The sequence below is a fragment of the Balaenoptera musculus genome, chromosome 6 (genome assembly GCF_009873245.2).
Source record: "Balaenoptera musculus isolate JJ_BM4_2016_0621 chromosome 6, mBalMus1.pri.v3, whole genome shotgun sequence".
In the NCBI taxonomy this organism is placed as follows: domain Eukaryota; kingdom Metazoa; phylum Chordata; class Mammalia; order Artiodactyla; family Balaenopteridae; genus Balaenoptera; species Balaenoptera musculus.
Window position 1 is genome coordinate 80,865,985 of NC_045790.1, and position 17,590 is coordinate 80,883,574.

Consider the following 17,590-nt stretch of genomic DNA (forward strand, 5'->3'; position numbering starts at 1 on the left):
TATTTTTTTCTGGACTTTCCAGTTTCTTCCATTAGTCTTTGTATCTCTACACTTCATTCATTTTAAATATTTTTAAATAAAAAATTTTAAACGCTCCAGTTGTAATAGTAATCCTCTTGCTATAGAATTTACTTCATTCTATCTAAATTTTCCATGCCTATATATAAATATGCATACTATGACATTATTTGACAAAAAGAAAAATATGTGCAACAGCTAAGGAATGGTTAAAAGAAATAGAAGCCACAGCAGGCAAAAAAATTTACATTTTAAAAGTTCATTAATGATACATAGTTATACATCATATATCTAAAATTAAAGATACACACTTTATAATGGCACCCATTTTTAAGTGAAATAGTTCTTTTATTTCTTTTTAACCTTACATGGAAATATATAGAAAATGGTAAAATGAAACTATTTATAGGAATGTTGAATAAAAGTACTTATGAGGTAGTCAAATAGGATTTTTAAAATTGTAACAGTATTGTCTAATAAAAGAAGTTTCATGTCTCTCAGTACTAATTTTCTATATCAGGCATCATCTTCATATACAGAGCAATCAGATGATTGTTCAAAAACCAAGTAATTCTTTTATTACTAAATTGCTGCAACACAAGAAAAGGTCACATGGTAGAGTGGCATTCTGCCAGTGTATGACAACTCAGTGATTGTGATTTTTCAACCGTATTATTCTGAGGACACTGTGGTAATCAAGAACTATCCATAACTAATGTATAAATAACTGCTTGCTTATCTCTACAGTAATCCAACTCAAATTATATATACACAGCAAAAGCTTATGATAGAAGGTAGGAAATGAATATTTAAGGGTATATTGTACATTAGATCTATGTGTGTAAATACGTTTATAAAAAATATATGTGTGTACATACATAACACATTTGTAAGAACTTTTGTGTCCTAAAAGTTTGTGTCTGTTATTTGGTACCTAACATGATCTTTGCTTCTGAAGCTACTTTTTACTTTCTAATAATAGTTTCCTTTTGATCAGTGTTGTTCATCCAGAAATTACTGTCTATAAGTGGCTTTCTTTTAGTCAGACACCTTAGTTTACATGAATGTGACATTTATATTGGTAAGCTGACCACTAAATAGTCTAATTTACACACCTTTCTTTAGAAAGTTACATTGGATAGTTAAGCTTAAGATGCATAATGGATAAAATTTTCAGCATGGTTGGAACATACCTACTCTTTTTTTGATCTCATCACTAATGATGGTATAATCAGTAGAGATTTTGCCATTCAAAAGTTATTTTCTGAATTATTGCCATATCCATAATATTTTTAGATTGTGTGAATCATCTTTGTTACTTTTATCCCTACCCTGAAAAATAAATGAAAGAGGAATGATAGATCAGGTAAAGAATTGTTTCAAAGTGTATGTCAAAAATTATAAAGGTTTAAAAAAGATTTAACTCATTCTAATTTTAGGTATGCATATGTGTATGTATATGTTTGTGTATATACGCATTTTTAAACAAAAGCTATAAATTCACATCCACTTTAAGGATTGCCATTTACTTAGCTTGGTGGTTTAATTTATTAAAATCATTGCTATAATATAGTTATTAAAAATATTTTCTGTCTTCGACAGTTCTTTTTTCTGAGAAGATAGTAAACTGATCAACTATTCATAAAGAGCTCAGTTAGAAGTGTCTCTTAACAGAGTCATAATTTAAGCATAAGGAAAGATTTATATGTGTATCCATAAGGAAATATCTCCTAACTGGTTTTTGTTGTTGTTGCTGCTGTTGCTTTTGTTTTGTTTTGTTCTGTTTTGTTGTTACCTATTCTGGTTTCGGTAAATCCATCTTTTATCAAAGTATTGAGGTTTTATTGGGTTTTTAAAGTTATATCTCTATAAATGTAAAGATGGAGAAGACAGCTTTTAAGGGAAAAGGCATGAACTTTAGATTCTTGAGGTTGTTTTTTGTTTTGCTTTTTTAATTCTCTTGTTATCTATGTCATAGAGTATTGAAAGTTAGTAGCAAGTGATTAGGTAAAACATCAGAAGTATATAACTACAGCGAAAGCTTCTTAAAAGCAATTGCTATTAAATTGTTTTCTGTCATACTACCAAGGTTCAAAATGTTCTTTTAAAAGGTGTACTTGGCGAGTCTTATTGATTTTGACCACTGCTGTTCATTTATCAGTTTAACCGAGTTATGGCTCTTAACCACATCTTAGTACCCCAAACTTCTAACCTGAAAAGAAAAAAAAGAGAGAGAAAACTTTGTAACTGGCTTTCTGACAATGGCAGGGAGTGTGTTAAACCAGTGTAAAATTCAATTAAACTGTCTAGCCAGGTTTTTGAAGCTGAAATGCAGACCCTTTCTGTTAAGCTTCTTATTTTCCTGTGACCGACACCAGTGGATGCTGGGTTATGCCAAAACCAACAGGCTGTAAAGTACCTTGTTTCATGCTCCCAGCTGATCAATATTTTTATTTTCCAGGCTTGCCCAGAAATCTGGAGGCAGTATCACCTAACGGTAAGTAGAAACACCTTTTTTATTTTCCCCAAGACCCAGCCTATTTACCCTTCTCTGAACTGCTGACCATAAAATATAGACAAGCATCTTCTACTGGAAGATAATAAACATCTGAAAGAGTTTTTTGGCACTGAGAAAGCAATAATACACTTTTTCTCTTCTCCCCTGCCCACTCCTGTATCCTTTATCTTCCTGCTGTTCAAAGATTTTGATTGTTTTTTATTACTCACATCATTTAACGATTACATCATGGTATTTCTCAGTCTTCCTAGACCACATTCATTAAATTAAAGGGGAGAAGTATGCTAGAAGCAAAAAAATAGTAGAAATCCAGCACCTTTAAAATGTTGTATCTACAGTCCACAAGCATACAGTCCACACCATCTTCCATTATCATTTTTCTGGCTTTACTGAAATGTTTACACATATTTTTCAGTGAAGCTAGAAAAAACTTAGTGTATCTTTCATATAGAACAATTCAACTGTCATATCCTTAAGCTTCTCTTGACATTCAAAGTATATAAATATCTGCTTAATACCATTCAAGTTATTTAATTCTATGGTTTCCTTTTAATGTGATTTTAGGCTAAGTAGGAGCAAAAAAAAAATAGTTCGTTGTGGAATCAATTGGTTAATGCTCAATATTATGAAGTCAGTTTATTTTTATTATTTAGCTTAAATAATTTCAATAATTCACCATAGCCCTACTCGTCATTTTTTTTAATGTATTAAATATGTTGTGCTGAGCAAGAGACAACATTAAAAATTACTCTTGTAATTATACAGCTATGCAGTTTATTTAAAAGCAGTTCTTTAAAGTTTAACTTATTAAAAAGTTTTTGTTTATAGGAAGACATAGTAAAAATAGAAAGGGCAGAGTTTCTACAAAACACGTCTTCTTACTGCTCTCCTCTTATGGAGTAAAAATAAACCAATACGTAGACTCAGTTGTGCCTATCACAAGCCCAAGAAGTACATCAGGTGGTTTGTTTTCACATTGTTATCACTGTTTAATTTGTTTAAAGATTCTCGGTAGAAAGCTGTAATTCCTTAACTATCCTCAATCCTAAATTGGGTTTTGTTAAAAATCTTTAGTGTTATCCCCTACTCCAAAAAAATAAATAAATAAATAAATACATGCACATGCGAGCGCACACATAGACACACACACATGTGTTACACATATATGTTACAGGTGTAACTCATATGAATACATTATGTTTGTGTTAGGGTAGCAATTTTTTTTTATCCTAACAGGCTATGGTGAAATTCTTAGCCTAAATTTAATTGGAATCCAATCATGTATTATACTTTTCAAGATCACAGTCACTCTTTGTAAGTGTATAGCAAGTTTTTCATCAACATTTTTTTAAGTAATAGCCTAATGGATTTGACATTGCATTAATTTTCCTTTTTCCCCTAAGTTAGAAAATTCCGATCTTGAAAACTTGAAGTATAGAAAGTACTATTTTAAAGCCATTCTTTTCATTATTTGCACCTGCATTCTTTTATATAACTGTCATAGAAGGATAGAAATCAATGTTTAGTATAACAGATATTTGAAGGTTCATTTAATATTGTAGCTTTTGAAAAACATAAATTGTAAAAAGAATAGTTGGGGGAAAAAAAATAAAAACAAAACGAATTTGCCTTTGGGGAAATTACAGTATATTCTATCTATAAGTTTAACAAAATCATTTTGAAAAGTTTGTCTTAATTTGGAATCCTGATTAACTTTTCAAAATAATATTGAAATAACTATCACAATTCATAATTATCAAGTTTAAATTAATAATTAGTAATTAAGAGTTAGTTTACTGTGCAAGTATAAATGCAAAACAAGTATATTTATAAACATGTACATCTATATCAATCCAGCAAAATAGCCAAATAATTATACATATAGGAAATATCCTAATGTGTTCAATTAAGCAATATTTAATCTTGAGTGAAAGTAAGATGCATGATGAGTTTAGTCATCTTCAGCTCTTTTACTAGGCGATGGACTGCCATCTATTGACTCATAGTAGCCCTCACACGTGAATGTGGCGTCAGTCAGGGCAATGACCGAGTAATAAAGCCCAGGTTAGAGCTGCTATTGTATATTCATTTAAACCAGTCTTCTTAAAACTGGATATTTCTACACTTAATCATTGATTAATTTCTTTTTCTAACCAAAACATGCCCATTTGTTACCCAAAATGAACTATGCTTTTTGAGGGGAGAAATTGATTTGTATATCTAGTTTGGAAATGTCTACATTTAAGAAGTTTTCTATTGCTTTTATCTGACTCTCAATCAGTGAGAATAGAAGGACATTTACACAACCTAAAGTTTAGCTACTACAATTTAAGGTCTATCCAGGAATCACTTTCTTTAAAAAAAAAAAAAATGTCTATAGGTTAAACAGAGTTTTATTTCTCAAACACATAAGAAAGATGGTAAGTTGACTGGTGTAAATGGACCTGTGAAATCAAATCAAATCAAATCAAAAATTCCTTAAAACACATTTTCCTCATTCTGAAATAAGAGGAAAATTAAAAAAGAGAGGTGTTCACTATTTTCAGCAATTTCATGAGAGATCAAATAAAGTTTCCTTTACAACTTACATCTGAATAGAATAGCTTTTTAACCAGACTTGACTAGACTTCATTAATAAAAAAATAAGACCATCATTCTAAAGCATACATGCTAATAAAACTCTAAGACACTACATATATTTTTGTATATGTACATATGTATCCATATTATAACAACTATTTGGCTATGTCATTTTTCTTTATATATTTTAATGGCTATAAAATTATGTCATGTAATTTAATGACTTTAGATTATCAATTTGGAGACCAGCATGGGAAAAAGAAAAATATATAATTTTTATTTAGCAATTAAATAATTTCTCCAAATAGTTTATGTATTTACCTCCTTCAAAAAATGTTTAGAAAGTTTTTAAAATCTTCAGTAATATAGCACTGTTCTTATATTTTAATTTGTTATATTTTCAGATTTTGGTAAAACCTAACTTTGAATATTCTTTTTCATCTTTCAGATAACTCATTCTAGATAAAAAAATTTCCCTCTTTAACTATTCAAGAAGGAAAGTCCCTTCCCCCATCCCCTGTCATTTCTAGTCTCATTTATATTAAAAATCCTAGGCCAAAATGGCCACCAACAGAGTTTTACAACCAACAGAATTTTTAACTAGTAGAGGCTATAATTTGACATGCTTTGGACATTTTGTTAATCTTGTTTTTAATCTACTTAAAAAAGTAACCAAGAGTTTGCTATTTGGGTGCCCTATGTATTAAGAACCAAAAAGGACAATACATCTTTTATGTTTAATTTTGCGCTTGGATTTCTTTGTGTGCATTGTTAAAATGTGTTACAACCTACTACCTTTTATTTTAACTAAAAGTTTAAACAGGAAGCAAATGTAACCTTTTTGGAAGAATTAAGTTTTAAATGTTTCTTTATATATAATGTTTGGAATGCCTAGAATTCAAAAAGTAAAATACTTGCTCTCAGGGACATGGAGAGGAGTAGTTTCCTTGTCTTCCTTTCTAGTCTAGGAAAGGCTTGTAACCTGAGTTTACTAGTAATTAATAGTAGTCTTACCTGAACCAGTTGAATGCCAGAGTATATCTTATAGACAATAATTAACAATATCATTCCATCTTGCCACTCAGTTTTCTCTCCTTACCTGGAAACATCAATTTAGAAATGTGTTTTCTGGATTTTCACAGTATGGAAACAAATGTTACTCTCTAAAACATTCTCTGCCATACCATAGAATAGGTAACCCTAAATGTCAAAAGATTTAAATTTAATTTTAGAACTATGTTTTACAGTCCAGAAGGAAAGACTAAGAAAGTGGAATTTGGTTATGAGGCAATAGCTGTACAAAGGGCTTTATCCTGGAATTATGACGTAAGTTAGGGTGGGTAACAATTTTCTACCTAATACTAAAATGGAATATATTTTACTTAACTTAAAATGAGAAAAAATTAAAGAGTCTAAAAGAGTTTTAAAAAGTCAGCCTCAAGCCAGAACCTTTTCTTTTCATGGACAAAAATTCTCTGTCTCTCTCTCTTCATTGAATATATGTTGGGAATCCTAAATCTCAGAATCTGAGAGCTCCTCGGCTACATAAGCAGAACTGCAAAACCCACAAGAACCCCATCCACACAGTAGATATCAAGAGATAGGACTTTCCTTTTTCTTGTGTGTGTGTGTGTGTGTGTATCAAAGGAAATAGAACTGGTTACATACTGCATTTTAAAATGTCAACTACCTCCAAATAGAGTGAGAACTAGGCCTCACTCTATTTTAGAATTATTTAAATAAACTTTTTCTTCATACTTTTTTTGAGGCCTGGCATACAAATTATCACAAACTAAGACTTTATAAATTCATTTTGGAGGCTCTTATTTTTGGTTGTTCAGTTCACTTTGCCAGTTTCCTTAACAACTGGGAATACTCTTGTTTAAATTGTAAGGTTTTTTCCTCTGTGTCTTGAATCACTGTGGTTAAGTGTTGCTATTAAGATATTACATCTCTGTCAAATTTTCAGAGTTTTAGTTTTTATTAAAAATGCCCTTAATACTAGAACACTACTGAGGTGAATATAATCATGCTCTGAGGATTCAGATGGTACATGACTATTTTGTAGTACCTCAGGGTCATCTTTCCATTGTAGTACTTATAAAGTAAATCACACTGCTTTATGTTTCAAGTTACTTTGGTGTCTGAATAAAAAGAATTTTCTGAATAAGCATTGATAACTTATTTTTCTAAAACTCCATCTCTGATAACAGAGATAGAAATACGTTTGGACAGTGACCAAAATTTTTAAAGATTTTTTTCAAATGGAAAATTTATGTGAATGCTTTAATATTTATTTAAACATTCACCTTGTTCTTAAAGAATTTAGTGTCAACATTTTGCTAATAATTTTTTAGTTCAATCTTACCATGTTTTGAATTTAGTGTAAAAGATAATTACTACATTTACAGAATAGGTCAACTGAATTTTTTCACTAGCATGTTGAACCACATTTGCTAGAACTTATCATTGGAAGCAATTGGAAAATGCAATTTCAAAGCAAATGAAACCTGGAATTATCAATCTCAATAAATGAGATTCATTTAAAAATAAATACAATTTGCCAAATCATCAAAAAGCAATTTTCTAAAGCTTCTGTAAAAGGAAGGGGAAAAAAGTGAACGTTGTGAATTATAAATGCATATGTTATTTTTCCTCTCACAATGTTTCCTCAGATCTCTAGACATTGTGTGTATACAAACTTGTTTTTGAATGGGAGTAGAATAAAATTATTAGATTTGAATATAGTTTATTTCTATTTATTGAAGCACATGGGAGCGCCTTCATATTTTCATTTTGCCAGAGAAATATTGAAGTGTCATCCCTTTCAGAGAGAGTGCCCAACTTATTTGATTTCTAATATTTTAATGCAAAAATTAATTTGTTTTAAATGGGAAGTCAATAATGGAATATTTTGAGTAGTTGTTTCTTGTTTTAATATATTTAAATAATATCAAGTGCTTTATAAAAATAATTCTAATGTAGATTTAAGTGTTTCAGATAATCAAGCAATGAAAAGTATGTAGCATTCACACAATTTAGAAAAGATTCTTTACAAAAGTTTTGGCCTACAAACAGCTGTGTTTTTGTCATTTTCTAAATATCTTTAATGTCCTAATCACCCATCATTGTGATTTCTTTTTATTTTTTATGTAGTACATGCTGCTAATAATAAACTAATTGCATCTAAAACTCTAACAGCAACTTCCTTTCTTCAATTGACAAAACAATACTTGTGCTTGTTTATATGCCCCTTAGTGGCTGGCAGCAAAGTCTATTACGTTTAAGACTTACATATTTACTGTATGGACTTCAAGTTTTACTTCTGTTTTAAAAATGTAAAGAAATTCCTGTTGTGGTCTTTATTTTCCTACCTGTTAATAATGTTTCTCCTGAGTATGATAGAAAGATGGAAAATTACATTTGGACTTTTGTTCAAATGTAATTGAACAAAATTTGCTAACTCTTTTTTTCTTTTCCCTAGTTATGTTCACCTTTACTTAAAAAGGAATTATAGTTAGTCATTGTAGGGGCAATTTCTTCTTGATACTTAAATTTTGTGGTAATTAAATTCCAATTTCTAAGTATTTATGATTTTAATATATATATATATAACATTTTTAAAATATTTTCTTTCTTTTCCTTAAAAAAACACATACATTATTCATATAATCCCAAAGCAAACTACGTTGTTTTTTTCCTTGAAGCTCTACACTTTGAAATACTGTCCCTGTTATGACAAAAATGAATGGAAACAGGTAGCCTGAGAATTTTCAAGATCCGTGAAGTTTAACACTGCACAGTATATAATAAATTAGAGTTCAAAAATCTGAAGTGTTGAATGGTACCTATTCTTTGTCATGTTAAGTACACGTAAAGAGCATACAACTATTAGGTAGAATAATTTTAGCATATTCAAGTGATTATTTTTCATATGTACTTTGAACGGGTGATTCATGTTTTCCTTAAATAAATATATTCCAGGTGATTGAGCTTGTCATGATCTTCTCTGGACATTTCAGTGCAAGAATAAAAGTAAAGTATACTGGACCAGTGATATTGGTATTAAGCATTCCTTTTAGTAGTCATGCATGTGAATGACATGGTAGATTACAATAATTCCTAACAGGTCTTAAGTATTTAGGAATCACTTAGTCATTCACAGTCATGATCAACCATAACCTTTAAAGGTTTTGGTCAATCATTTGACTAATCTGCAGGAAAAGATTCCTGAAAGAACCCCTTGAGTTATTGACATGAACAATCTCTCTGAACTCGTGTTACATTTTCTGTTATGGTATAAACTACAGTTGTAAACTTAAGTTGAATTAAGTTTAAGGTTTTAGAAGCAAAATCTCTTAAAAGACTAAAAGTTAATGAATTACTGATAAACTCAATCAGATTTTAGACTTGAAATTCATTTGCCATTTGATCCCCACATGCCAGAAAGTCATGAGAGTCATATTTTTGTACATTTGCAAATATTTTCTTCCAGCTATTTTGAGTTCGGCAGTGGTCCTCCAAGACCAACAACTCTGGTTTTTTAGAAATATCAAAACTATTATATGAAGAAAAATGCTTCGTGTTTAGAGGACATTTAACCAAAAATATATTTTTAGTATCTTTGGAATTAAAATAGATCGTCACCTTAATTGGTATACCACTACACTGGCAGATCACATTTCAAAAACAAGAATTATTCAATGGGAATGTTCAGAAATTCATATTAGCTTTGTAAAAATAATTCACTGTGTGAATCAGTTGGTAATAAAGCTATCTCGATATTTTAATTCCGCTTTTCAAAAATCATACAGAATTGAATCTATTAGCTAGATTATAAGGTCATCTTTATAATGTGTAATATATCCATGTCTATAAATACCCATTTTACATAAATATTGTTCCTTTGCATGTATTTGTGGATTACCCACATTTCTTTTCAGTTAGGGGAACTAAGTTTTGGTTGTTCCTTAACTTCATTTATATAATAAAATCTCAATTCTCTCTTTCTTGGATCTCTCACATTTCATTTATTTGTCTTTATACCACATTTCCTTCTCATTTTACTGAAGTCCTTAGAAAAATGTGCTATAAAATTGGGCTGAAAGGGCAGACTTATTTCTGAGGAAATTACTAAGGAATGTTTTTTATCATAATATAGGGAAAAGAATGCCAGCTTTGGGATCAAACATTGGTTTAAATTCTGGCTCTTTCATTTACTAGATGTGCAAACCTAGTTAAAGTATTTCCCTTCTGAGACCCTCAGTTTCTTCATCTGAAAAATGGGTATAGTGCCTTCTAGAGCTGTTAAAAGTATGCAGTGAGATAATAAATGTAAAGTACTTAGCACAATACCTAACACTTAGCCTGTGTTCAGCACTCTGTGAGCTCCAATACAGCAAACCCACAAATTCCTCACTCCTGTAGAGATAGCAACTGGACTAATAGCCCAAACTCAGATTATGTATTGTGAAGCCTTTTATTTGCCTACGATGAGGAGATCCGTAATGACCCCTTTACTGTCTGTCTCCTAAAAATTTTTCCTTCTTATAGCTATTGAAATTAAAGTCCCCACAAGCAGTGTCTTTTGTTAAAATTATTTACCTCAGTTTTCATTTTCTAGTTATTTATGCTTGTCTTCTTTCTAGAAATGTAGGTGAGTAACTTTATAGCAAACAAATTATTTTCTTAATTTGATTTGCCTAAAAATCATTATAAAGACTTTTAATTAAGAGTAGATCACAAACATATTAACTCTACTTTCTCTTTTAGTGAAAATGACTAAATAAAATGTGTGCCATATAAAGATATAATGATATCATTTTGAAAAAATATATTGTTAATAAATGTATAATTCTTAGGTGGTAACTTCAGTGTCATCTGAATATAGTCATCTATCATAACCAAATATAATACTTTCTGCTAGTGGTAGAGGGTTTATGTTAATCAGATGAGAAATTGAACAAAATAGCATATCAGTTTTTTGCACTTCAGGTAAAACTGCTTCATGTGCCTTCACATGACTGATGCCAGAAACCAGCCTGATTTCACAGCAAAATGTTGAGTTATAAGAGCTTGTTCAGTTGTTTTGCAGTCTCCCACCCATATTCTCATATAGGTCCAGCAAAAAGGACAACACAAAATTAAGCACTTCCTCAGGGGATGTGATTGGTATTCTTTCAAAGAGCATTCCTATTCCATGTTTGTTCTTTAAGACATGTAGGAGCTAAGATGGAGCATATTGTAAAAGCAAAAAAGCATTACTTCCCCCCTTTAAACAGGTACTTACAGCTGTGGAATTCTCTACCTTTGTGACTGATGGTTAAGAGTATTTCAGTAGAATAAGCACGGGTGGGGTATGGGGAGGGGGAGAAGTATGTGTTGTAAGTCATGTGGAGTTATGGCAAAAATGAAAATCTCAGGGCTTATTTGGATCCTGTTTGTATTAGCTAATAAATATAATAAAGCTGTGGTTCTTTTATTCTACAATTTTTCAGTGATAGTTTATGTGCAATTGTATGCAAAATATATAAGCAGATTTGAATATGTTAAGCCCTGCGTGTGGTTGGGAGATGTATATTAATGTGGTTTCTGTGTTTTATAGTCTACCCCAATAAACATTCAGATAAAATATCCATGGATTCACACATGTATGTGTTCTTCTCTTTCCCTTCCCCCACATCCTGTCTCCATGCCCTCCTCATCCCTCCACCCTGCATCAAAGCTTGTGGTCGTTTTCCATCCATGTACTAAAAGGTTCTTTGTAAACCAGGCCATTTGTCCATCATTGTTTGGGGTCCAAACAGTGGTAAGATACCCTGTCACCGATCCCTCGTACTATGAATGGCAGCTCCTCTCCGGACAATTGGCGGAGGGGCCAAGAAATATTCCTGAGAGGATTATTTAACCTTTCAATTTAGAGGGCACAAAGCCTGGCTGATTAATGAACTTTCTGATGGGCGCTGATAAGCGGATCTATTTCTTTATTTCCCCTAAAAGTGATTCCTTCTCCTGTCCATATTACTATAATCTTAAACATAAAATGTGGCAAATAGATTAAAAAACAGCACTAAAGAGTTTATCTGGCTGGCAAACTGAAGGAGCTAAATTAAAATTGGTAATGACAGCAGTGGCTCAGCCTCATATATGGTTTTTAAATGCACTGTGTATTTTGAAGAGACTTATTCTCCAGTGTGACTGGTAATGACTGCTTTGGGTGCAGAGTCTGGGGCTGGCTTCTGTTATTCCCCCCCCACCCCCAAAAAAATGAGTTGTGTTATCTGGATGGCTGCAGACACATACGCATCCCCCTTTCTCACTGCATGGGCAGACAAGGTCGATAGCATTACAAGGTATTTGTGGCAGTGCTTGTTTCAGTTTTCAGAGCTGCCAGTTTCCAGGCGGATTTGAATTACAAAAGAAGAAGCTGGCATGAAAATTGAAAGGTTTTATCGGCTGGTCTGAAGCCTCATAGCACATTGCTTATTTATGCAGTCCATTTGCACCAGGAAATATAAAAAGGAAATACATTTAAAAAATAAGGCCATAAAGACCCAGATATGTTTAAGATGGCAAATAAAATATAGATACCTATAATATCTTTCCAGGAAACGATTTTCACTTAATGTTGCACATTACTTCAGAAGAGCATTTATGTTGCTGTCATAAATTTGTGCGTTTGTGTCACTATGTAGGTAGTCTCTGGGGATTAAGAAGGAAGCCTTTGCTAACTTACTTTAAAATTAAAATAGACGGAGGGATAGCTCTGCAGTTTGAGAGCTACATTGGATTTATTTAAATAGGGTGGTAAATTAAACTTAAACTAACATTTTTGCATTCCATGTAAAATTAGCTATGGCCCAGTGAATAAATGCGACTACCTTTGGAGAAAATTGGGATACTTTTTAAGCCATGAAGATTTAGAACATTCAGGGGGTGAATTACTGTGATCCTTACTGTCTTGCATATGTTCATTGTTCCCTGCTTACTGAGGTTTTCTTTTTTGTTGTTGGCTTTTTTGGGGGGTAGGGGTAGAATGTCATTTACAAAAAGAAAAATCATAAATTAATAAATTTAATAGCTCCTTTTTATAAAACTTATGCTTCATTCATTTTAGTCTTCAAATATATTGGCTTTCAGATTTTGCCTGACACTTAACATTGTGAATATATCATCTGGTTGGGAGTTATACCAGCAGTTTACCTCTATTCTTATTACTGTAGCGTAGTTTTGACTTGAAAAAGATACAGTCACGTAATCCCTTACACTCTAGGTTACGTAAAATGAAGATATAAGTGTACAAACATACAGTACTTCAAGGACTTGAATAACCACACTGGTCATTTGCAGCCTTCAACCCATTGGCTTGTAAAACTTAAGAGTATCCAAAAGAGGGGTAGGGAAGAAATTACATGTACGTAGGAAATATCAAATCAATAAAGCAACACCCTTTATTCTGCTGCAGTTCAAATGAACACTGTTTTAGAATCTATTTTCCAATAAAGCAAATTACTCTCTGCTAAACCATGAGAAGTACAATTTTTTGCAATTTTCGTTTTCACCAGTGTCTGGTACCTTTCTCATGTTTTTATGACCTGGACTAATTACTTCATGTAGTTTTTTTTTAACAGAGAAAATATCAAAAGCATACACGTCTGCTGCATGCTAATGTTGTGCTGTACATTTTTTCATGAATTTTCATAAGGATTTTTTCTACGTAGCATGTGTGGCTTAATGATGTAATCACCCGATAGACTAGAAAATGCTCCAAAGGAGACGTTCCGGTCTGTTGTGTACATAATACATGTTTCAAAAATCTGCCTAATTAAGGAATTACCCAATGGATTGGGAGTCTGTTGGGTACATGACATAGTTTTTTAACGCATAAAAAATATAGGTATATCATTATATATGGTGCTTTTAATGGCATTTTTAGGATGTAGGGGAACATAGTTTTTTAACACATAAAAAATATAGGTATATCATTATATATGGTGCTTTTAATGGCATTTTTAGGATGTAGGGGAACATAGTTTTTTAACACATAAAAAATATAGGTATATCATTATATATGGTGCTTTTAATGGCAATTTTAGGATGTAGGGGAAATTAGTAGCAATGTCCACTGGAATACAATTGAATTCTTTATTTTCACTGAGGAAAAAAGGAGCTTAAAAATCTTCATAAAGGAAGCTTTGTTTTAAAATAGTTTCAAAGCCTTTAGCTTGAGGAGAGACTTTCTTCCCCGAATTTCTCAAAGGGAAGTAATACTGTGAATATTTGTCGGAACAGTATGCAAATGTGGAAGGCTTTGTCTAAAACCATGGGTGCAATAGACCTGGAATTCAGATCCCCAGGTGTGAGGACCCACCCCAGAAAAACACTGAAAATGGAGGACAAGACATTAGCCTTTGTATCTTTGGTCATATGGGATCGTTTTTTGCCTTTTCAGACTCAGCTTTGGTTCAGTGCACTGCAAAACTATTTGCCCAACTTTAAAATTTCTTCCTTTGATTCCTTTAGACCCCAGCTGTGATTTTCCTTGAATATGTACCAGTTACATTTCTGTTGGCATTTATATTGTGAACAATACCAAAGGAAAGGGAGGGCATCCATTCTTTCCCTGGCTACTTTTCATAAAACTAAATAAAATACTTAGAAAACTGTATCTGAGCTCTAGAGTAGGTAGTAAAAATAATATCTTTAAATAGGGGGGAAAAGTATATTTTAAATTCAAACTTTTGTTTTGCTTAAATGTCAAATTCATGCCATTAGGTCACTTCAACTAGTGGACTTTGACTATGTTGGCAAGCTTTTGGTTTGTTGTAACATTGTCTTGGCAAGTCCTATTTGATTACTTGGGTTGAATATTTTTAAATACTTGAATATTGGGAGGAGGCTTGTGCTATTATTGAGTTTATTAAAAGAAGAAATTGGAATTATTTTTGAAAGAGTAAGGTAGTTTTCAAACATGAAAAGCATAATTGATTTGAGAGGTGTATATACAAATGTGACTTGTTCAGAAAGACTGGAGCTAAGCTCAGTGCTTTATCAATGTTACATTTGGTCATTAATACATTTACTTCAAGTACGTAATATATTTGCTTTTTAATATATACTCATATAACAGATTAATAAAAACATATAGTCTAGTCTTTAAGCATATGTATGATTTTAAAAATAAGTCTGTTTTGTGTTCACAAGAGTAGAAAATTCCCTTTAGTTAGTGCAATTGATTGCAGATCGTATATAGTAATGAGCTTCAACTAGATACAAGCCCTCATTGGATCAAAGTCAGTTTAGATAAGAGCAGCCCAAGGTCACAGAGAGAGATGCCCAGCAGGTCATTTGCATAAAAAATTACTGTTAGAAATAGGACACTGAGGCAGCTCTGGCGTTTTGATCTCTTGGCCTTTGTCATGGAGATTCCTAGTAGTGAAGGGAGTAAGGCCAGTGTCCTAGATAATGATTAACTGTTTTAATGGCATTCATTCATTCATTCCGCACTAACTACTCATGCAGAAAAAAGGGTTATGTAAAATGACATTAGAAGAAAATCATTTGTAATCGTTGCATCGGGCTGCACTTTGAGGAGACATTAGGAGTAAATCCGTGGCGTGGTAGGCTTATGCTTTATCTTCTGATATTTACTGAGTTTACTGGTGCATGAAAAGCTTTCAGCAAGAATAGCAGATGGGATGGACCTTTCATAGGTAACGCTATCTACCAAGTTATTACTTCTATATATTGATAGTAAAGTAATCTCTAAGATATCACCCTACAAATACAGATTATTTAAATGTCTGTAACAAAAAAAAAAAGAAAAGAAAAAGATCTGCTTTCATAAATAGTTCATTTGGTTATCCATTGGGTCAAAGTCTTTAGATAAATCTTTTAACTTTAAAAAAAGTTCTAAAAACTACATTCATTCCCTTGCATTTAACTTTTTGTCTGCGATACAGACATGTATGACAGAATCTTGAACTTAGAGCTAATCAGTTGACACATTCTGCTTTAAATTGGACCTTTACTGTTAATTAAAAATAAAGGCACGCTCCAAGGCAGAAATATTGAGTCACAAATTTATATTTCTAACACTTTAAATAGCTGTAAGATTTTTGTTAGATCATAGTATGAAAACTTGTCCACTGGAAATAATTATTGAGTTTTCAGTACTGTATTTTCTAATACAGAAATGTTCTCTAATTAGGTAAGATCTAGGCTGATTTCAGTCCTATTAAATCCTAGTACATGATAGTTTATTAAAATGAGAGTATGTAGATAGTGTTTGTCATGTCATTTACTAGTTAATTATTGTGAAACAGTCTAAATTTCCATAGCACAATATAAATACTGTTGCTATTTTTATTAGTAATAATGGAAGTTTTTAACTAGTGATATTATTCAGATGAATGAACATCCAAATGTTTGCACTTCATCCAGGGGCATAAATGAACAGTGGAGCTAAATATGAAGCTTTCTGAATGAGATTTCTTTCAAAATAAAATAAGTATCAACATGAAACATGCTTTCAAAATCTTGATTAAGAAGGATCTCTCTATTACTGGTACTGTAAGACTGATTCCTATTCTCTTTGTATTACTAATTCCTTCCTGGTTCTGCCAGAGTACATAGCTAATTCTCAAGGTAAAGTATGAGAGATGCTTAGGAAGCTGTATTAATTTATTCAGCCTTTTTAATATATCAAAGCATAATTTTATACCTTGTCCCTTAATGACATAAAAATTGATATAATTTCCCAAAGTATCCAGATTATTAACAATAACTAAAATGTATTGGATGCTTACTATGGGCCGTGCACTTTATATATGCATTACCTGATTATTCATTCATTAATATTTGCTGAACTCCTACTATATGCCTAGGCCTGTTCTAGGATCTGGTGTGCAGCACTGAACAAAAAAACAGACAGAATCCCTTCAAGTTGGGGGATAGACAAAACAAACAAGTAAAATATACAGTATGTCAGATGTAGTAAGTGCCATGGAGTTTTAAAAAAGGAAGGGAGGGAGGGTAGTGAAGCAGCGTAGGGAACACCAGTTGGAGGGAGCTAGCAACGTTAAATAGGGTGGTCAGGAGGGCCTTACTAAGAAAATGACATTTGAGCCAAGACTTGAAGGAGGTGAAGGAGCTTACCATATTTATCTGGGGGAAGAGTGCTACAGACAGATTGAACAGCATTTAGTACTACTTGTAATTTCCTCAGACTTAAGCAATAAAATAATTAAATTCAGAGAAATTCTATAAAGCTGTTGCTCTGTATCCTCAATCAGTAGCAGAGATTTTCAGTATTCATATCTACTTTAAATACTTTTATTGGCTGCATAATTCATTTTCACTCTAAAATTTTAGAGGCTGTAACATCTACTCATTCACCACCTATTTATTGAGCACTTACTATGCTCTAGGTCAGGTGTTGGCAAACTTTTTTTGTAAAGAGCCAGATAGTAAATA

At 32.0% G+C, this 17,590-nt stretch overlaps 1 protein-coding gene across 3 annotated transcripts in view; it reads left to right on the forward strand.

Annotated features, from left to right (window-relative positions):
* The window catches only part of ZCCHC7 (zinc finger CCHC-type containing 7), a 240,898-nt gene that overhangs the window by 207,002 nt on the left and 16,306 nt on the right, over positions 1-17,590 (forward strand). For all 3 annotated transcript variants that reach the window (XM_036856592.1, XM_036856594.1, XM_036856593.1), the window contains exon 6: positions 2,480-2,515. In XM_036856592.1, the coding sequence (XP_036712487.1) occupies positions 2,480-2,515 (36 nt within the window). The remainder of the gene's footprint in view (positions 1-2,479; positions 2,516-17,590) is intronic.